The 23,167-nt window shown below is 38.5% G+C and overlaps 1 protein-coding gene across 1 annotated transcript in view; it reads left to right on the forward strand.

The window, feature by feature from the left end:
• The window catches only part of EPHA4 (EPH receptor A4), a 138,696-nt gene extending 123,792 nt beyond the window's left edge, over window positions 1-14,904 (forward strand). Inside the window, exons 13-18 of the mRNA XM_069466889.1 lie at window positions 427-636; window positions 2,697-2,846; window positions 6,326-6,519; window positions 9,334-9,489; window positions 9,813-10,737; window positions 14,794-14,904. Coding sequence (XP_069322990.1) covers window positions 427-636; window positions 2,697-2,846; window positions 6,326-6,519; window positions 9,334-9,489; window positions 9,813-9,927 — 825 coding nt within the window. The 3' untranslated portion in view covers window positions 9,928-10,737; window positions 14,794-14,904. The remainder of the gene's footprint in view (window positions 1-426; window positions 637-2,696; window positions 2,847-6,325; window positions 6,520-9,333; window positions 9,490-9,812; window positions 10,738-14,793) is intronic.
• The last annotated feature ends 8,263 nt before the right edge of the window (window positions 14,905-23,167 follow it).

The raw sequence follows: 23,167 nt of genomic DNA on the forward strand, positions 1-23,167 counted from the left end.
AAGAATGTTGGTGTTTAGAAAACTGTAGCAGATTCCTTGTATCCATTCTGTTTGGAGGTATTCATAGACCTTTTTAATGGGGTGAAGGAAGAAAGAGGAGAAATGGAGAATTATGTGATTTTTAAGGCTATTAAATAATCCATGTTCAATGAGGGTAGTATTTGATTTATTCTTGAATCGTGGAGCTGTTTGAGCTATAGATTCATTACAGTTGGATTCTTTCCATCTATCACAGGAAGCAAATCCAGCTTCGAGAGGACACTGTGCTAGTGAATTAGTGACTTTGGTCAGAAAGGCCCGGAAATAGTGTTGAGTTTCATTGCCTACCGGATACAGATATCAAAAAAGATTCAAGTAATAAATGCTTGGTGATAATTAATTTGGCCTAACACTAATAGGACTGTTCCTTACCCCTTTCCTCTGCAGAAGAATGATGGCAGATTCACAGTCATTCAGCTGGTGGGCATGCTTCGTGGCATTGGGTCCGGAATGAAGTATTTATCTGATATGAGCTATGTGCATCGTGATCTGGCTGCACGGAACATCCTGGTTAATAGCAACTTGGTCTGCAAAGTGTCTGATTTTGGCATGTCCCGAGTGCTCGAGGACGATCCGGAAGCAGCTTATACTACCAGGGTAAGGAGGCTTTGTGACCTCTGGGTTTCATGCTGATGAAACTGTTCCTTTCTTCTCACCTTGATGTTGAAGCCCCTTTCTGATTTTTTAAAATGTTTAATTTTCCTCATCCTTTGGAGCCTCTTCCTATTCCCACATCCCCTGTTTAAATCCTGTTTCCAAAAAAGAGGGATTTTGAAGCTGACTCTACATGTGTGACCATATTATAAAGCCACAAACTAGAGGCAAAAGGAATTATCTTCCCTTCTACATTTTTTTGGGCAAAGTGCTAATGAACAATAAGAGGATGTCTTAAAAAAAAAAAAAAAGAACAAGCTAAATGAGAAGCAAGTATCAAGGGTAATTTACACAACAGATGATCAATTATTGAGAAAATCAGAAGGTAGTTTCACTTAATGTATTTTTTTTATATATATACTTAAGCTTGCCTTCCTTCCTTCCTTTCTGTTTTAGATTTTCTGTTTGGCTCTTTTCTATTCTTTAAAAACTCCTTATTCTAAATAAGACATAGCAGTGTTTCTAGTTGGTTGGCTACCAAATCTGAGAATGCATATGCAGGGTTTATAAAACATGTGCACTATGCAAGGTTTTCCAGTACCTAATGGCCTTCATTTTACTCGGGTAGATAAGCAGGGATTAGGCACAGTTAACAGTTTTCAACATACAGCTAATGGCTATGCTATCTTAGCTTGACAATCTGAATATAAAATACTAATGGAGTAAACACAGAATCATAAAAAAGTTATTGGCCATTAAGGCTGACACTGTTAAAACCAACATGAAGCAGACAGTTACCAGCCATTTTCCCCCATTAACACTCACCATTTTGCATCTGCAATCCCAAGCATTGAGGGGTTTTGTTTTGATTGGTTGGTGTGGAGGTTTTTGGGTAGTATTCAATTTCTTTGGCTCTAATTTTGATTCTTATACATATCCTCTTTTAAGTTCCAAGTCCATTCACTTAGAAAAGAATATATCTTTGTGAATGTTGAAGATCTTTTATTTTTTCCCAGATGTTAGAGAGAGGAAAGGTAAAGGAACCTTCTAGAATCATACATTTACATAGATAAAACCTTAGCCAAATATTTTTCAAAGGCAGAAGGCAGCACAAGTGTCCTTGTGTTTATAACAAGTATGGATGTAATGCATTGGGTTTTCAGAGTATAGTACAGTGTATCAAAGCAATTTCCAGTACAATTTATTATCGTGTGTACTAGCCCTACCTAATAAAGCAAAGAAAACTTTTAAATGATGACCGTTTGGACAGCTCAAGGGTCTGAATTTGAGTTGAATTAATTTCCCCAGATGGAACCCTAGGAAATTTGAAATTTGATTAACAATACCTTGCACACAAGTATAGACAAACAAAAGACATTTGAGGCCAAAAAAAAAGTGCATGTTAAATTTTCCCTGGCTAGTGTTCAAGTACTATATCATTTTTTCAGGTTTTTAAAAATTAAATAACAACTAAAATCCTGCCCTTACTCCATTAAAATCAGTAATAGCTCTAGTATCTGATATTATTTGACTACCTTTAAGGGCCTATTTAGCATAATTCTAGCTGTACTGGGCATGTTTCTTATGCTATATAAGAGTAGGTAGACAGGATGATGGATAGAAATTTTTATATTTAAATTCCTTCATTCTTTATTTCTGAAGCAGTAGTAAGCATTGCCTTCCTTTGTACTACTTGGTGAGAGAATCCAATAAGAATGTCAGCTACATGTCCATTGATATGCCATGTAAAATATATGCACTTTATAAACCCTGAGATTCCCTCTTCTACAATATTGCCTTAGCAGAGCTCAGATAATAGGTAGGCTTTTAAAAAATAATTGGACATATTACTTATTCACTTCCCTATGACTAAAGAAAACATATGAGGAGAACTGCCTCAACCTAGAAGACTTTAGTTAAAATAAACAAATCTCTTATTATTGTTTTGAGAGCTATCTCACAAATACTGTTGTCCTGCTTGGCAAGCAGTAACTACATTCAGAATCTAAAATGGCACAGCAGAGATGTACTTAGGGAATAACTTATGACTCAAATGTTCACAGGGTGGCAAGATTCCTATCCGGTGGACTGCGCCAGAAGCAATTGCCTATCGTAAATTCACATCAGCAAGTGATGTATGGAGCTATGGAATCGTTATGTGGGAAGTGATGTCGTATGGAGAGAGACCCTATTGGGATATGTCCAATCAAGATGTAAGTCTCTATATTCAGAAATATATTCATTTACATTGAGACTCAGGAAGTTCTGTATCATTGTATGATGGAGTGAGAGTTGGGTTTGAAATGACACATTGAATTCAAGGTTCTTAGTACTATGTCTAGTAGTCTAGTTCAACGTTGTAACCAACAATGACTATAGATTTCAAGGACCAAAATTAGATGGCCAATATGGTACATAGTATGGGACATAGATGCATTGATTGGTAGATAAACAATACGGAATAGTATTTTTACTTGGTGCACTTTCAAAGTCATACTGAAAATTAAACTTTGTATTTTAACAAAATGCAAAAATATGAAGAAAAAAAGTTCACATGTGATAAAATTGACATGAAAAGTTTCTTGAAAGAAAACTAGTGAATATTTTAAAGCTGGCATAGTTGTAATTAGAGCTTGCCCCTTGAGAACTCTAAAATAAAGCTTCACTAAATGACCCTTTGTAAATTATGCACATCCCTTTAAATGTACCATCTGGACTACATCGTAAGGACGTATCCATGATGCCTGCAATTTCAGAAAAGCATTCAATAATGACACTAATAAGATTCCAGAGTAATAGAATTTAATTACAAACATCTCCAGTGAGAAAGAACAAAACAAAACAAAACCAAAGAAAGCTCTCTAGATTAAGAGGTCTTCCTAGAACACATTTCAGCTAATTTTGGAAAAGTTTTAGTTAGTTCTGGAAGGATTGGAAATCATATCCAAATTAAATGGGCACCTATACTTTTGAACTTTTCTAATTTTCTTATGTGTGAACCAAAACATTATCAGAGAGTTTTGACAAACACAAGGTATTCAGTTTATCAATTAGAATTATATATTGGAAAGTCTTCTTTTCAAAAATTCTCTCTGTTACCTAACCATCTGCCTTGTCCTCCTGAAACAACAGGAATTTGCAAAGCCTTGACAGTTCAAGGAAGAACCAGGTATACTTAAGAAATAGGATGCAGTTTGCCTTACCAATAAAAGAATGTGAAGGACAATAGAAAAACTAATGTACTCCATGTCTAGTGTGGCAAAAAGAAATCCCTTTTCACCAGATTAAAGGGAATAATTGTGTTGACAATGTATTATCTGTAAATTATAAAGGAAGATGCACAGCAGATGGGGAAAAAGACAGCAGCTAACACAAGTAATAGATAATTACAGGCTGGAATAAGATGGCAGAGGTGAATGGTGTGTAATCTATTGTCTAATGTGATTATGCTACGCAGACACCTTCAAGTAGCTTCTTGTAGCAACATTTGGATTCAGGTTAGAGATTCTCAGAGGGACCAATAACCTAAATGAGCAAGTGGTGCACGTATTTACTTATTTACTGTAATTATTTGGTACTTAAGCTCTCCTTTACTTCAGTTGAGAGTCGTAGCCAAATGTTCCTAAGAGCAGAGTATCTAAAGGTGTAAGTTTTCTCACCCTAAATATTTTCAGACGTGTAATTTTTACAATGTCCATATATATAAACCAATTTTGTTGTTTTAAACTTTCAGTCGTCTCGCTTTATCGATGAGAAAGCATCTGAAGCTATTTCTTGATCACAAATAATATTGAGCTATCATTTGTCTCTGTGTTGGATTCCGTGTAGAACAGGAATCAATAGGAAACGTATGGGGAGAATTACTTTCATGAGTAGAATTCATTTTTGGCATATGGTAAATGGAGTGAAAGTAACTGTTGAAAATATGTCAGATTTAGCAAGTTTTTTGTTTGTTTTCATCCTCTGCCCCCCAAAAATATTCAGCAGTAAACTGAGAAAATATGCTTTGTTAACCCCTGAGTCGTCTTCTAAGCTGGCAGCAGATAGGGAGCTTATGAAAGAGTATTAGTCAGTCTGAGGGGTAGCAGCAATTGTGCCACCCTGGCATCAGCCCAGTGTTGCTTGTGTTCTCATGGATCCAACGGAAAATGTTTTCATCAAGTCCGGAGTCAACATCATGCACCTGAAAAGGTAAAGAAAGCCACAGGATCAAACTGACCTAGTGTAATTGCTGGAAATAAATAGAATAAGGTTCAGTAAGACAGCATAGAGAAGTCTACCTTAGAAGGAGAAATAGATAATACTGATACAACAAGACACTGGCAAAATACATGAGAGGAAAGGATCAGAGGGCTTCATAAATCACAAGATGATTTGTGAAACTGAAGCAGTGCACTGGTTTAAAAGACCACAGTCCTACTAATCCAGGGAAACTGGACCAACTGAGTTGACTATTTTCTGTTGAAGGCCAATGACCAAGCAGTCAATAGGCCCACCGCAGGGTGAGTCCAGTGTGGTCACTGGGATGGCTGTAACCACTGGTTGCTTCTCTAGCAACTGTCATTTTGGGAGAAAGAAAAAACCAAAATGGACTCATTTAAAACAAATAAAACTTTTTAAAACCCCAAACAAATAAAATCACCTCCAGAATCTCCGAGGATACCCATAAAAAAAGCTTATAAGTAACCAAGAAAGTATGACGTAATTCTCCTCTTTAAATTTGGCATGTCATACCATGTTACATTACTAGAATTTACAGCCCAAAAAAGGGGGAGTTTAGAGAAAAGCCAATAAAATATAATATAATGCTTTTGAAGACAGATTAGAAAAATTAGAATTAGTAGAGAAATCTATGAACAATTTATTTATGTCTTATTAGGCAATGACACCACTTTGATAGTCTTGGACAATAAGACAATTAGCATCTACCATTATGGTGTCTTGCCTTAGATATGGGTAAGGGTCTCCATTAATATATTAGATGCCCTACAATAAGGGATTTTTTTGTTGTTTTTTGCTAGCACTTTTTTTTTTTTTTAAATCTACTTACTAAACCTTTAGCAGGGTCATTTGAAAGCCTGCAGAGACCAAGAAAGAGACACAGAATTGATGTCTGAGGGTAGAGTCTTCCAAAAGGAAAAATGGCTAAGAATCATCTGGAAGTGGGCTGTGGTGTGGATCCCATTAGCTGTCTGAGCAAGGGGACACAGGCTTAAAAGGATGCAAAGGGAATTCCATTTTGGAGACAACCATTGATGGCTTCTTAAGGGAAGTCTTTAGCACTAGGTCAGAGTCTCTTTCACTAAGAGTGTTCAGGTGTTCTGGTGCTGAATAGCACGATGGAGGGGACAGAGGCAGGGCCATGTGATCTCTGAGGGCCATGGCCAAAGCTCTGATACCACGTGGTTGATCTAGTTGGGCTCTAACACTTTCAACAGTGATGCATCTTCACTTTTGAGTTTCAGGTTGGCATTGCTTGCCATTTGAGAACACCTCATAGCAACAGCTGGCTTCCCTCTCCTGTTGCCAGCGATACTCAGGTCCAGCTTTGGCTTCTGTGAAGGAGTTGGAGCTGTTCCCACGCTCAAGCTTGCTGGCAGCTTAATGTGCAAGAAACATGCCAGTCGGGAGGGTTAACCTCGAACAGCAGCTTTCCTGGCAGCTTAACGGATCATCCTGTTGTCTTCCACAGGTGATTAAAGCCATTGAGGAAGGCTACCGGCTACCCCCTCCAATGGACTGCCCCATCGCACTCCACCAGCTGATGCTAGACTGCTGGCAGAAGGAGAGAAGCGACAGGCCTAAATTTGGGCAGATTGTCAACATGTTGGACAAACTCATCCGCAACCCCAACAGCTTGAAGAGGACAGGGACGGAGAGCTCCCGGTCAGCTATGCTTACTTACTAATGATGTATGAAGGAACACATTAGAGGTGGCAGGCAAGCCATGACTCACTGTAATTCCTGCCTTTTTGTCGGAAGCCACTTCACTGCTCTCTGAAACCTGGGTGGCTTCTTTCTCAATCCACAGAGTATTTAAGGTAGTTCTAGTCACCATTTTGAAAAGCTAATACCTGTCAGGCCTCAAATAGTAGTAAGAAAAAAAAAGTTAAAAAAATAATACCAACAGCAAAGAAATAATAACATGCTTATTTTATGATGCTGGACCTGAAAATTTAGGAGGAGAGATGAAATACACTTTTAGAAGACGTTCAGATCAGTAGATGCTCTATTTTGAAAAGGGACAAGAACGTTGGAATAGTAAGAAATAGGGCATAAGGACAGCTTTTTAAGCACTGCAATTTTAAGTTGACTTATAAAGTGTTAATTGTAGCAAGAGATTCATTAGGTTTCAGTTCTTCTGGTTTCCCTTTTCTGTGTCTTTCATAGCAGAAGGAAACAAGGCCAAGATAGAAACTGATCAAGTTACAAAGCATGCAGATGAATGTTTGAGAAGGGTTTTAAAAATCAGAATGATCAGACCACCTGGGAAAGAGCAAAATGAAGACGTGTATTTATTAGTCTATAAAGAACATAAAGATACTATAATTTCTATATTTTAATAGGAACTTTTCTACATGGAGACTGGGCTTTACTGGTATAAGATTCAGACACCTAGATACCGGTCCCATCTGGACCATCCTTATCAATTAAATTATTTACAATGACAGGAATAATAAAACCAGGTGATGCAGACCTGCAAGAGCTGAGCCACTTACTCATCTCCTTGTCTGAGCTTCTCAAAGTCTTCTCTTTCATCATGACCCTGAGTTAAAAATAGAACATTGGTATTTGGTGCTTCCTCTGCTATAGCATAAACTGTTCAGCCATTAATACTATACAATGTCTGTTTTGTACCAAAGTAAAGAACAAATCCAGGTATTGGATACACAATTCTCAAGGCTAAATTGTTCTCCCTGATGATACTTAAATAGCTGTGGTGCTTATTACTGCTTGCTATAATGAGATGCAGTACAACACAGTATGTGACTCAGCACGAAATTAGACAAATGTCATAGTGTTCCACAAAAAGCACAAAGACTTCCAGACGAGCTCGAGAATGACCCTTTGAGTTCATTGATATCATTATTTCCATGCAAAGGATATTTTGACTTTGTCAGGCACCTAGAGCCTACATCTTGCCCTATTAATGCTCCCGGATTATAGTTAGAAGTAAATGCAAACTATTAACAAATATTGCTGTACATCCTACACACAATTAAATGTCTAAAATTCTACATGGTAACATTTGTTATTGACTCAAAATTGGGAGAAGAAATTAAATCTTGATTATTGTGCTGTAGACATCTGCAGAATTTACTCAGAAAATTGAATGTAATTGAAATAATGGATATAAGAAAGGTTATAAAAGCAAGGTATTATCTGGACACAAAACTGATAAAACAAGTCTTTAAAAATATTTATATAAAGAAAGAAGTAATACAAGTCAAATTAACTTAGGTGAAAAGGAAAATTTAAAAATGGAATTGGATTAAATCCGATATGTAGAAAATTAATCAAGGTATTATATTGACTTACTTTTGTTTTTACAAGAAAAGAATCTTTTTTGTTGAAAATTCAGTAGTAACAATATAATTCTGATTTAAATGTTTGTGCTTAAAACATAGTCTCAGGATGAAAACTGAGGTCAAAATGTTAAGATCAAACACATTCTGTAATTTTTAGGGAAAAGGTAGGTTCAAGGAAATATAACTTAACAAGTAGTAGTGTTACTCTACAGGTAATTATATAGTAAAGGTGGTATAAAATACCCTTGTAAAGTTCTTTCCTATGATGATTAAGTAGTTTGATGATGAAGACAACTATAATTCTCTTCATATATACTTTCTATCAATGTAATTTATTATATGTCAAGATCATTAGGAATGGCAGAGTTCTTGCCTGGAGATGCTCTCGATAGTGACCTAATATAAAACACCTGGCCTGAGAAATGAGTAAACTAATAAATAAGTTAATAAGGAGTGCTTTGAATTTGTTGAAATCATTATTTAGGAGCCCCAGCAAGGGAATACGAGAAGCACATTCCACAATCCAAACAGTGATCAAAGTGGCCATTCTTTCTGCCAGCCTTGGCACACGTGCTGGTCAGGCATGGGTTGATTAAAGAGGGGATTAACTCCCTGCTGTCCCAGGTTTGTTTGAACGCACTGAGCCTGCCTGCAGACCTGGCTGGGAGCATGCTAGACTTGAATTCTTGCCGTTCTCTCTGCTTCCACCCAGTCTGGCAGGTTGCAAGCTCCCGTTTTTCCTTACTCATACTTCACTAAGGTTTCCATAGTTGCCAAACTAACGTCTGTAATATTCGGTGCTGGCAGGGACTGGACTCTTTCCGCAAAGACGTAACAGGTTTCAGCCACAAGGGCTCCCCCAGTCCTCACCCCGGGCTCGGATGTTAAAAGACCTGCTATGTGCATTAGTGCACTAAGAGGTCCACATAAAACAAGTGCAGGAAATGTAATTGAGAAAAAAAAAATAGGGTGATTGATACATGCTTTAGCAGCTTTGTGAAATTAAGAGCAAAAAAAATCACATGGTTACATTTAACAATGGTTATTCCATTTGAAGCCTTCTCCTCCTAGCTTTTCAGCTCCCCTCGCCTATCTTGGGCAGCCTGACTTCTGAGTCTTCCCGGCTCATGGATAGCTAATGTCTGCTTATACCTCCTTGTTCCATCTCCAGACCTAACACTGCCTTGTTGGATCCAAGCTCCCCTGAATTCTCTGCAGTGGTATCAGTGGGCGATTGGCTCCAGGCCATTAAAATGGACCGATATAAGGATAACTTCACAGCTGCTGGTTATACCACACTAGAGGCTGTGGTGCACATGAACCAGGAGTAAGTACTCAGCGATGTAACACGAAAGGGTAAATCTAGATTTAATAGTATTTTCCTTTCTTGCTTTGAGCTGCATAATCATCCTACTCATTGTTTTAAAAAAATAAGAAAACTGGAATGCCTCTCATTTTGATTGAGTATAATTTTACACAGCCTCTACCAAGCACCTACATTGTTGCATTAATTAAACATTTTTAGTACACCTGCCTTGTTGTGCTGTATTAATTGTGGCTGATTCAAATGTGTGTCTGCATGAAGCCCAGAAAGACAGATTCTCAGCCCCCATGACTTTCTCTCTCCCTCTTTTTTCGCCCTCCATACAGTGACCTGGCAAGAATTGGCATCACAGCCCTCACGCACCAGAATAAGATTTTGAGCAGTGTCCAGGCGATGCGAGCCCAAATGCAGCAAATGCACGGCAGGATGGTTCCTGTCTGAGCCGGTACTGAATAAACTCAAAACTCTTGAAATTAGTTTACCTCATCCATGCACTTTAATTGAAGAACTGCACTTTTTTTACTTCGTCTTCGCCCTCTGAAATTAAAGGAAAAAAAAAAAATATCTGCAGCATTGCTTGGTGTACAGATTGCTGAAACTGTGGGGCTTACAGAAATGACAGCCGGTCATTCGAATTAGACCTGGAACAAATTGTTTCTCGGAAGCACGCTGTCCATCACCCGTCTGTAAAATACATGTACCTGTAGAAATAGAACACTGCCTCCGAGTTTTGATGCTGTATTTGCTGCCAGACACTGAGCTTCTCTGAGACATCTCTGATCCTCTCTCCATTTGGAATTACAACGGTAGCGTTTTGTTTGTGGCATAAGTTACAGTCATCTCTCTTTCACTGGAATGAAGACCAGGCCCAGGAACATTTTTTGAAGGATTCACTTGTGGCTTTTAGGGCTTGGTTCATACCGTGGAAAAAAATGTTGCTGAAAACCACATGGCTCATCAGTGTTGCCACCTTGGTGGTCAGGCCACCTGGTGGATTCTTATACTATGACATGGTGGGGGCTGGAAAGAAAAAGAAAGTGGATTAAAAAAAAATTCAAAAACCCAACCCCCATAACCCTTAACTGGACAAATGAGGTCTGTTTCTTTGGGCCTGAGGCTGTGCCATATAAAGTCTTATTTTGGGACTCTACAAACTTGTCGTAACTACCTTATGGATAATGGGCTGTGACAATCTTGACTAGGGAATTTTCACACTTTCCTCCTTTAAAGAAGCAACCCCAAATCTACAAGGTGAGTCAAAAGGACCAGCAGTGAATCTTTCTCCCATGAAAACTTTCTCTTTTGTCTTATTTTTAAACTTGATCTCATATGAAACACTGAACAGAAAATACTCTTTCCCATCTCTCAGGTAGGTTTGGTGTTTTTCAGGATTTCAGTCCTTTTTTGTCAATGGGAGAAGAGACTAAAAACAGCATGGCTTCCTCCTGCTGTCCTTCCAGGAAGAGAGGAAATAGGAACTGTCTGAGGTCAGGTTCAGAGGGTGGGTCCTAGACCCCACCGCCTGTGCCTTCCCCCACGAAGGCCTCCCTCCGTCTGTCCTTTGGGGCCATTCATTCCTGCCACATGCATTTATTGAGTGTCTTCTAGGTACCAGGTAGCGACCTCAGGAGACTTTCTCTCTCCCTTCGTTGGGTCATGTGCCCCATCTTTTGGAGAATTTGCTTCAGTTGAGAAGTCCTGGGGAGTCATTTCCATTAGCCTCATTTTCTGTCCTGCTTTAGTAACCTCTGTACCAAACAGGAGCAGCCAGAGAAGATTGACCACGATGACAATGGTGAGACTTTGGAACTCACCTTGACTTCCTCATCATCAGAAAGTGATCTTCTGAAAAGCATAGTTTTCATCCATAAGCCTATTAACTTTGAATGCTTCGATTTTGTGTCCCAGAATTTTCTTATTGAAATAAGGTGAATTTAAATGGCTTTGTTCATTCCTAGAAGCAAAAGGCCTAACTTTAGACTGGACAAATGTTAACTTTTTATTTTCTTTTAAAACTCTATTCCATTTTTATCACTTTTAAACAAGAGCTTGGCTGGCTTTAATGACCTTTTCCCCCACCCTTGGTTTTATCCTGAAAACTATTTCTTACAGAGCAAGAAATGTTAAATTTGATGCTGTCAAATCATGACAGTTTAGTAAAAACCTTTTTTGCAACATTAGTTGTAAAAGCTTTTCTGTTCAGAAGGAATGTGAAAATTTATTTTTAAAATACTCCAACAATTTTTGTTTTACCACCATTTTTTGCTAAAGTCTAAGAGTCCCGGATATTCATGTTAAGAGTTGACAAATGTAAGTTTTTGTTTTTTTATTTTATTTTTTTTTTGCTTGCTTTCTAAAAGATTTCACTATTTATTTTTTATTCAGCAAAGCTGTAGAATATTTTTGTTTTTCATCACCACAGTCCAATTCCAGTAAGATAGCATTATGTCATTATATTTTAAGTAAAAACAGAATGTTACCTTGCATACATTGAATAATTAAAAGTTCTTCTTTAAGTTAACAACTTAAGCTATTTTTGTAAACATTGAACATATTCAAAGCCCAGAACATTTCAAAAGCAAGAGTGTGTCAATTCTAAAATATCCTAACAAATTAGCAATATATACTAAGCTGGAGTCATTTTGAAATAATCAGGAAATGATTGAAAGAAAGTTGGAGTATGAAATCTTATCCCCTTCAAAGGTCGGTCACCTTCTGAAGGTTAGCAATTTTAACATATGCATGTGTCAGAGTCAAGGCCAATGGAAAGGCCCAAAAAGGACTTTCCAAGTGTCTAAAATAATATCTGGCAGCAGTGAAAGTGTTAACTATCGCCACTGCCTCCATGAAGTTTGAAAAGAGAAATGTAAGAACAATAGCAATGTTGCATTGTTTCCCAGGGCGTGGAGCCAGACTCCTGGCATCTAGACAGCTATGGATTCTGAAGCCAACTGAAATGTTGACACTGGGAAATTCACTCCACTTTTCTTCATAACTCAGTTCCTCCACCTGAAAATTAGAGAGATAATGATACCTTAATAATAACACCTTTCCTAAGGCATGGTGGTGTTGTTGCAAGTTTATATGAAATATTCTTATGTAAAACACAGTGAGCTCCACAGAAGAAAGGTGCACTTCTTCCTCCAGCATTGTCCAAGTGTTATTCATCTCTTTCACTTGAGATCCCAAACGTTTTATTGCAACACAGCAGAGCAGGGTGAAATGAAGTTCAGTAGTAGGCAGCCATGCACATGGAGCATCTCCACTTTAAGTGGAGTTATGAGAGTTTAGGGGTAAATGTATATCTATACAAAAGGTGGCAGACCTATCAAATTGCTCCTGGCAGGATGAACATACATCATTTAGTCTTGGCGTTTATGAAATTGTTACTTAATACTGGAAAGGCAGTGATATGCACAAGTAAAACTCTATTGCAATGAAAAGAACTAGATGGTAAAGACATTTTGATGTCTTCATGCCTGACTCCAAGGAACGATGCTTTGTTTGTTTAGTCACAGTGAATTCTCTAACTCATGACTCCACATGGACCACAAGCTTTGTCTGGTCTCTGTTTCAGAAATCCCCCATGATAACGGAGTTGCCTGAATTCGAAGGGGAGGAGAAGGCTTATTTTTCTCAGTTCTTGTTCTGGCATTAACTAGATAGAAGTCTTCACATCCCCACACTTCTCACTTCCAGCACCCAATCATTTTCACATACACACCAGGTCCTTAAATTGCCCACTTACTATTCCACACATATTTATATAATATATATTGATATCCAGATATTATGTGAATAAGAAGGTTGGCAGAATGCAAGGGACAAACATGATTATGAGACCACCCTTTCTCCTCTAGGGATGGAATTGCTAGTAGCAAAAGAAACTCACCATCAACAAGGTTGTATATCCACATGGTATCAGATATACTCCAGAGTTTTAGGATCACATTCATGTTCTCCTCGTCCTTCACATAATTACATGCCACTTGATGAAATCCCTGCACATTCAGATTTGACAAACTACATTTGATGGACTTGCTAATTTCCAGAGAGGAAACAGTTGGAAAAAAATATATCTGATTGCTTTTCTTTCATTTTATCATAATTGTCAAAATGAACAGCCTTAGTGCTGATGAGTGGGTTCTTAAAGATATTGGTAGATACACCAAAACTCACATTTATAATTTTAAATTGCTTAAAAATACTTTCTATCTGAATAATTTATGAGAATTTTTATTTCCATCTCTCCAAATAGACTAAAGGGTTTTCTACAAATATGATCACTTAACCTCAAATTAAATTTTATTTATTCTTCCCTACACAATAAACACATACATACACAGAACAAGTAAGCGGTTTGATAAAATAAGCAAAATTATCTGTAAAGTACATTTTGGTGTCCATCCATGCTCTACGCTTGGAGGCCACCAACTGCTACACATGGCCACAGTGGTGGAGAGTAGGGTCCAAGGAGCAATCTTGGTTGTCAGTTGTCACAGATGAAAGAAAGGAAATTGCTTCTTTGGGTTTGAGTTCATTACTAAACAAATAAGAGGACAATGAGGAGCCACGATGATGCCATTACTTTTTGCCAGCCTTGTTTGATGCTGGGCTGATGTCTAGAATTCTAGGCTGTGGCTGATTGGTATACCGAGGGAGGCTGGAGTCCGGAAGACCCCATCACTGGCATAGTAAGTCTCTCACTCTGCCCTTGGCCCCAGGATCCCTTCCTCCCGCCTGTTTACATGCATATTGTGTGGATCCTTCACTAACTTTGATACTTTCACTTATCAAAAGTTATTTTCTTTTTAAGAAAAATATCCAAGGCTTTCTATTTCTTAGTATGCATTTTGTTCAATCATTATTGTTGACTGTGGGTGGATTGCGAACCAAAACAAGACAGGATTTTCATTTCAAAGAGAGGTGGCTCCAGATAGAGGTTAAAGCATGCCTATGAACTCAGACTTCGTTGGTTTTAATCTCAGCTTTGCCACTTCAACTGTGTGGCATTGGGCAGCTTACTCAGCCTCTCTGTGCTTCGGCTTCCTCGGCCATGTGATGGGGATAAGAATAGTATCTATCTCAGAGTTGCTGTGATTAAGCTGTTAATAATTTTTTGTTGTTGTTATTGTAACTGCTATTTTTCAGAGGAGGAAAGTAACATTTTTTGCTCTTCCTTCTGAAATACTTTTGCTGGGCCATACCAACTTCTAGGAACCTATGTTCTTTCTCACAATAGTGTTTGACAACTGGCTGCCAATATTGGCTGACGTCTTGTCTAATGTCTTATTCTTTTCTCCCCAGGGAGTAGATTCTGCTATCTTGGCCTCACAGCCCTTCCTGTTGATTACAAAGCCCTTGGAAGAAAACAGAACACACCCTCCTCCGTTCCATCTAATTGTGTTTCTTCTGCTTCTAATACACCAGTTCTGGGGCAAAGACACTGATGAAGCAACACCCATAACCTGAAAAGAATAAGTGTGTGATTTTCAAGTCCCCTTTCCCAGTGAAAGAAACAGCAAACATTTTAGCTTCGGCATCTGTTCTCCAGTTGCACTGAGGAATGTACTGCCTCACAGCACCAGCTCTGCAGAGCCCTTGCTCCCAGCTCTTTGTGGTTTTATTTATATGTATTTCCATATTTCATTCCTGTATGTCACTGCTGCATTGGTGTGGCAGCAAGTGACCAAAGGCTACAGGTTTTACTATGGACACCAGGTCAGGTGCCACCACACAAAACAAAGCCAGTTCCCATGAGCTGCCTATGATATGCATTGCTGAAGTAACATTTTACCCAGGGTGTGCCATTGCAGTGATATAAATATATTTTTTTCCTAGACTAAATATGAGCTGACTATCTCTTTTGATGTGTGTACATAGGTCTGAGTGTATGTATGCGTGTGTGTGTGTGCGTGTGTGTGTGTGTGTGTACAACCTCATGCATAGAACTGCCTGTGAATGTTGTGGAATGCTACACCTGGAGGGTTCTGGTTTCCCACCAGTTCCAAGAGAAAGAGCCACATGACATAGTGGGCCTGGAGACCATGCCCATCCCCTTGGAAAGACCACCTGGAAATGTTAAACGTCCTGTATCTATAAGTATATTTGATAGCTGCCACACTAACCTTAATAAGAATTCTACAGCTTTGGACAGAGGCATTTTCACTCCGCTTAATGGTGGAGTAATTTAGAATATAAATCCATTCAGGTGACAACCTATCACCAAAATTATAAATTCCGACTGAACTCATCTGAATCACCAGTTCCTTGATGAAGAGAAAGAAGGAGATGGGATCTGTCTGGTAACCCCAAATGGAGTACAAGTAGCCTTTGTTTTCCTGCATAAATGAACTTGTTGAATGAGAACAAATATATGCAATTCATATACTTTTGGAGATGAACATAGATATGTGTGTCAGCTTTGAGATGATGTGTCCTGGATTAATACTTTGTCTCCCAGTATCACAGAAAAATACATGCCAGTGACTCTTGAGGTTAAGGTAGTTGGGATGAAATGGCCTCAAGCAATTTCAGGTTCCCAAATTCCATGGAAAGTTCTACAGTATGCAGCTAACTCTTATTGCCCTCAAAAGAGCATCAGCCTTCTAGAATCAGAGTTCTGGTGTGTGAAGATTCGGTATTGATAGGATATGTATACCAAACTCCAGCCAACATACTGCCATTTTTCATATCTGAGTGGCTGCCTTGCTTATTGTAAGCTATGGTTGCAGAAACTGTGGCCATTTATATAAGCTATAACATCAAATCAGGGAAAAATGAGGAAAAAATAGATTCTGAACCGCTTATTGTTGAATAAATAGAGAAAATCATCAATAAATATTTATTACATTCTGACAGGGTGTGTGGCATTGTATTCTATGCCAGAGTGACAAAGTTAATTCACCCCTTTTTGGGGACCTTAATATATTTTTTAAGGGATGTGCCTATGCATTGATGCCTGAAAAATATGTATAAAGAAATGAGGTTGAATCTCTGAGCAGGTCATCTTTCCCAGAAGTAAGGGTAGGAGGCCAACTTCAGGTCTGTGTCTAGCCCGTGAGCGGGCCCTGGCCTAGTGAGCTCCAACGCTAGGTCATGCGCAGATCTGACGAGCAGCGTGAAGCTGTTCCTCTGCACCAAATCAAGTAGCTTCACCTTGTGTCTGCTGGCCCAAGTTATTTTTAGCAATCTTACGAATGAAATGTTCTGGTGTGTTTTAAAAAGTTATTATTTTAAAGAAAGATTGTGCTCACTACACTGCTGGTGTGTGTGTTTTGAGACCTCTTGTACTCAATCTGTGAAGGATATGTGTATTAATCCATACACACGTATAGCCTCAATATTTGTCTGAAGACAATTAAATTCTGACCACTAAAGGAAAGTTCTAGAAGCAATATTTTCACTTATTTAACATTCTCCAAACAACATCAAGCATTGATACACACTGAAGAGTGCATTTATTTTTTTGTATCACTCTAAGTATGTTGGAATATGCAAGGACTGTGGTTAAAATTAGAATGTATAAGGCATATTATAATTTAGTTCATACTGAAAAAGAAATTAACAGAACATTGCCTGGTTCACACATGTTCCCCAAATTTGAGCGATGTCTTGAGTTAGACATAGATTTTCTATTTTGTTTTAATTTGTCCAGGTATTTTTCTTCCCTTCATGAACTTTAGGTACACATAACTTATGTCATTTATTTATGGTCTTTTATACCTAGTTTGTAAAGTTGTAAAATAGCAAACTAAATGCAAAGAGTTTGCATTTGAAAATAATAAAGTAGTTGCCGTATACAAACTTGGAATCTGGTTGTCTCTTTTCAATAATTTTTGCCATACGTGTGGTGTTTCTAAATGAATCAATTATTGTTTGTCATTCAGTTTAAACACAAAATCTTAAGTTCTAATTGAGCATACTTATTTCGAGGATGAAAAGCGTTGACTTCTAAATGGTCCTCACACTTGAGAACAACACGTTAGGAGCTCTGGCTTGGATTCCATGAGATCCTGTATCCCATTGTAATTAAGACGATGGACTTTGGTTGGAATTCAGGCTCCACCACTTACTAATTATGCAGTCTAGAGCAAGTCTCTCAACTTCCCTCTGCCTATTCCCTTGTTTGTGCAGTAATAATTACAATGCCAAGAGCTTTTATGAAGATTAAATATATTAAAACGTCTAGCATCCAGCCAGAATTCAACAAATGGCAGCTATTCTCAGTAGCCATTTTGATGGTATAAACTCTCTTCTTCAATATCCCCAGTTCTACATCCTCCCCTGCATCCTTGCTGCTGATCCAAGTGACCAGCTGTCAATCCTTGCCTCCTTGCCAGGGGCTTTTAACCCAGGATCCATGGGTCCTTCAGGGTATATTGTAGCTCCAAGCGGTCCAACATGGTCCCTAAAACTGTGCTAATGTTCATGATAACATTTGTATATGTATTTTGATGAGGGGGTTTTATAAATTTCATCAAGTTCTAAAGTGTTATGGGATACAAAAATATTAAAGACCATAGTTTTAAGGATGAATGCTCCTCATGATGCCATTTCATTAAATAATTTATCAGTCAGCAAAAGTATTCTTATCCTCATTTTATAAGATGAGAACATCAAGGCATAGAGAGGTTAGATAACTATCCAAGGTCACTCTGCTAATTAGGGTTAGAATTTGGGATTTAAGCACAATCACGTGAACTCCAACAATTTGCCACTAATCTCTACACCACCCTGACATACTCTATAATGAGCCCAAGTTGCTCTATCCTGAGTACAGAATTTGTCAGGTGAGTATGTTCCAGTTTGATGACGGTGCTATGCGCCATTGTTAGCAGGCGTATATGCCATTGCGTTCTTCCCTAAGCACTCTTGTCTATTCTGTTGCCAGGTGGCTTGTTTTTGATGGATTTGTCATGTTGATTATGTTTAGTAAGCTCTTGGAACAAACTATAACTTAAATACAATGTTCACCTAACCCACTGAGTTTTATAAGAATTATTTTCCACATTCTACTTTTCACTAAAAGCAGAGCATACTCTATTATCATTAAGATACCGCCATCTAATATACACTCAGGGAGGAGGTAGTGATTTTCTCTAATTATCATTTTCATGTTCTAAGCATAACAGCCATGGGCAGCACTTGTCAGACGCCACTCTTCACTGTGATGATGGCCTGTGACAAAGAGAGACTAGTCATGAACCAAACAGAAACAAAAGATGGATCCCAAGACAAGAGGAAAATTAACTGAGGTAGAGGCTGAGCATGATGTAATAAAGCTTCATGTGAACCCTGCTTTGGCTACTTTCTTGCTGTGTCACCTTGGGAAAATCACTTAGCTTGCAAACTCAGTTTGCTCATCTTTAAAATGGGACTAAGTGCTCCCTACTTTGTCAGGGTCTTTTGAGAATTCTATGTAATCGGTTCTATGGAAAACTGCTATGGACAGCAGGAGCTACAAACCCAGATGTCTATATGGTCCAGGCAGACCTGTGAATGAGTGATGCTGTCCTAACGTAGCACAATGGAGAGTGGATATTTGTTATAGATAAAGCATTAGATTGATAAGATATGGATGAGCATTATTCAGTGGATGGTGGGTTAGAGCAAGGAGGGCTCTATGGCCAAATAAGATTGGGTGACGGTGATGCATTCCACTCCCCCCTTTTGTAGATTCATAAAACACACTGGTATATTACAGGCTCTGAGAAGTCTTGTAGTAAAGAAACCAATTTTGCCAGTTTAACCTAACATTTTACAAATATCTTTGAAAATGAAACCATTTTAACCTCTCCATGGAATGAAAGTTCTCTGAAATACCTTTTGGAAATCTATTCCTTGGAGTTTCAAATGAGAAAACTGTAAGAGTAGCAGACAGATGCACCCCAAGGTGCACAGCGTTTATTTCTAGGCTCCATAGAAAAATTCAAGTCTCCCGGAATTCTGGCCCACTATGGCTTCTACCTGTGCACCCCAAGGCATATGCCAAGTACTTCTCTCAGTTTGCAGCTGCATGGAATTTCACCTTTTTGCATTGGCGATGTAGTGGCTGCAGTACTGGTTGTGGATAGAGCATGTGAGGTGTGGAGCAAGTTTTGAAGAGATCAAGCTACTGGAAGGTAGAAATGATGAAGTCCTGACTTCAGAGCTCATATAGGAGGTTTTAAATCATGAACTGCACTATGCGTACCAAGTCATCACCCGGGCTAAGATGTCTGAATTCTTCCAGTCATAGAAAGGAACCAAATGGATTTTGACAATGAAAAAATGCACGCCACGCTTAAATCAACAACCTAATTAAGACTTGTAGCTATATCGTGGGCTCTGGTCTCAGTTATTGTACCCTTTCCCTTTGGAGGAAGTGCCTTGAGCCATTGACTGCTCCCAGTTGAGTGGGTAATAGACCCCTGACATATCTTATTTCTGGCAATTGCCCTAGACATAGTTCTTTGTTTACAGCATTGCTGTAGAAAACTTGATGAATACTTACAAGAAAATACAATTAGGACCTAAGGACCCAGTTAAAATCAACTTAGTAGAATATAGATATTCCTTTGTGTAGAGCTGGAAAAAATAGCCACGAGAGAAAGTGGCTTTAACGTACACCCAGAGAAACTATATATTACACACATAATATGTAAGAGGCAATTATGGCCTAGTAATCTGCAGTGTATCACTACCTAGCAATCAGATTGACGTATTCTAATGAGACCCATGTTGTTTGTAATCAGACTGGCATTGCTTATTCAGATCTCTATTCCATAAGATGCACTTTTAAATGGCTCAGATTGCACCAGATGCTATAAGAAATAGCATTCCATTTTATTCCATTACCAGCATTTTTCCCTCTTCCAATTAGCATAATTTAAAATCAGCCTAAGGCAAATGTGAGGGGCTAAAAAGTTGCAAAGAAGTTCAAGAAATACTTGATAGAAAAAGGCAAGAAGACACTCATGTACAACAATTTTTTAAGTGGGCAAGAGAACATTGCAATTAATAGAGTTCTTGTTCTTTAAATTGCTCAGAATTTATTTCTGTGACTTATTGAAATATTAGAATCTCTCAAGGGGCTAATTGCCCCTAAGTTCTTCTTGCTTACGCATTATCTTGTGGCTGACATAATAGAATCACCACCTCATTTACCATTTCGTTAAGGTTTAATTGAGTTCGTCTCCCTCTGCCCCCTCAAAATGTACAGGAACTTACAGAATCAAAACAAATCATCATTTGTAAAATGAGAAGATCCTCATATATTGCCTCTTCATAAGTTAGGTCCTGAATGTTTGTAAAATGTCTGAAGTTAAAAACCTGAGCTAACATAATAAGCATTTTTCCCTGATGCAAACTGCAACAATGCTAGAAGTAGTGCTTGCTTTTAAAGTGAGGATTGGCATCTGATATTAAGAGACTAATTTGCCAATAATTCTCATTTCCCATATCTTTGCATTATCCTCACAATAAGATATAAACTCCCTGGGCTGTGTCTTGAGGTTTTGCTGGTAACTCAGCCTGCATTCATTCCCCCTTGGTTTTCTTCTTGACAGCACCTAACAGATTTTGAGGGCCCATGTTCTCTCTTTATGTGATTTGAATGGGCTTGATCTATCTCGAGCTATAAAGTTATACTACTGGGTCTGAACCATAGTAAACCCTTGACACAGTGACTGGTTCAGAGGTGGTTCAATCAGAGTGGAAGTGACGTCTCCTTTTCCATGGTGTGGGAAACAATCTTTCTTGCACAATACATTTTTGTTCATCCGCATATGAGCAAAAGACTCCATTTCTTCTGGCAGCCATTTTGGCATGAGAAAAGTGCTCTTCATCCTCAGGAGGAAGGTGATGTGACAGTGAAGAGAATCTCAGAGAAACAGCTGGGCCCAATGGTGTACTAGAGCCAGCCTGTACCACCTCATCAGAGCTGACTGTTACATTTTCAGAAATCTTGTGAGCCCATTAAGGTTACCTTGGTTGCTTGAAATTGGCCATGGTGGGCATATTTATACCACAGAAATCTGCAAAAGCTAAAAAATCAGAGCTGCTGCTTCTTTTTCTCCTTTTTCCTTCTCATTCTCTTTTTTCCTCTCTCCTCCTCTTCCTCCCTCTCTCCTTCTCTTCCTCCCTCTCTCCTTCTCTTCCTCCCTCTCTCCTTTTCCTCTTCCCTCTCTCCTCTGAACTGGGTTATTAAACATTTACCAGCTTAACTCAGGGTGTGCCTCTGATCAAGCCCTGCCTGAATCTTGGCTTACTCCTTTATTTTTCATATTAGAAGCCCAGAAACTATTGGATAAGTCAGTTTGACTGAGATTTTCTGTTACTGTTAAACGAGAGCATATCCACCCACAGCCTACAAGTTTCTCCATGGTAACAAGAGCTAACATTCATGGAGCCTTCACCAAGGACTAAGAACTGTGTTAAGTACTAACTCATTTTAGGTTGAACAAACCATTCATCTGTATGAAGAAGGTACTTTTATAATTCTAACTCACAGATGAAGAAACTAAGCCTCAGAGTGCAAGAGTCATTTATCCAAGCTTCAAAGAAACCTACTTACAGTTTTCCAAATGCACCAGGCCTTTTCATACCTCAGGGCTTAACCGGTGCTGTTTCCTCTTTGCATAGACCATACCTACCTGGTAAATGCCTCTTCACCCTTCAGGATCAGGAGTCAGGGCCTCATGGAGGTTTTCTTCCTCCTCTTAGTGTGGGCTGGGTAACTACTCACATCATCCTGTGTTTACTTTATTTACAGTGCTGTTAACAATGTAGAGTTACTAATGATTTTATTGTTGGTTTTCCCATTAGACTTTAAGACCAATAAAAGCAGGGACCTTATCTTTTGCTTGTCTATATCTTCATGCCTAGGACCATAGCTGCCACACAGTAGCCACTCAAGCAAAGCTGGATGAATTACTTGAATGAATGAATCCTTGTGATTTGTTTTTACTGCATTGAAATTCAAGGAAGGAAAAGATACTATCATTAACACATATTCTTAGCACATATTCTTATATTAAATAAGTGAATCATCATAAAAGTATCAAAAACTCTTTGTCTTCCTTCTTCATTTCCTTCCTCATCTTCAGCATAACCATCTTCTCCATCATCATGCATTTTCCCAAGTAGGAGGCAGATGGAAGAATGTGTTAATATTAGAAAGGTCATTGGCTTTTGTGTCTAACAGATTAGGCATAAGCTCTAGTTCCTGTTACTGGCTCGGTCATTTTAGGAAAATTTCTTCATTTTCTCATATATAAAATGAGGATAGTGTCTAACATTTCAGTTTGCTGTGTGAAAGTAAACAGTTGGTAAGTAGTCAGGGCATGGCATAGATACCAAAGAAATGATAGTTGTATCTTCATGTTCTGTAAACTTAGCCACATTCTGTTTTTCTGATGACTGCCAACTAAGATTTAGTATTTAATCTCCACTTACTTAATTTGGATATTATAAATTACTACTACTGTTCTTTATATCCTCCTAATCAACATAATAATAAGTAAAAATAGCCACAAATATTATTAATACTATATGCCATTGGCGATTGGAGGCTTAAAAAAATGCTTTAAGCTGAAATCTGGCCAGGCCTGGTGGCTCACACCTGTAATCCCAAGGCGTTGGGAGGCCAAGGCACAAGGATTACTTAAGGCCAGGAGTTGGAGACCAGCTTGGGCAACAT

This window comes from Eulemur rufifrons, chromosome 1 (genome assembly GCF_041146395.1).
Source record: "Eulemur rufifrons isolate Redbay chromosome 1, OSU_ERuf_1, whole genome shotgun sequence".
Taxonomy (NCBI): Eukaryota; Metazoa; Chordata; class Mammalia; order Primates; family Lemuridae; genus Eulemur; species Eulemur rufifrons.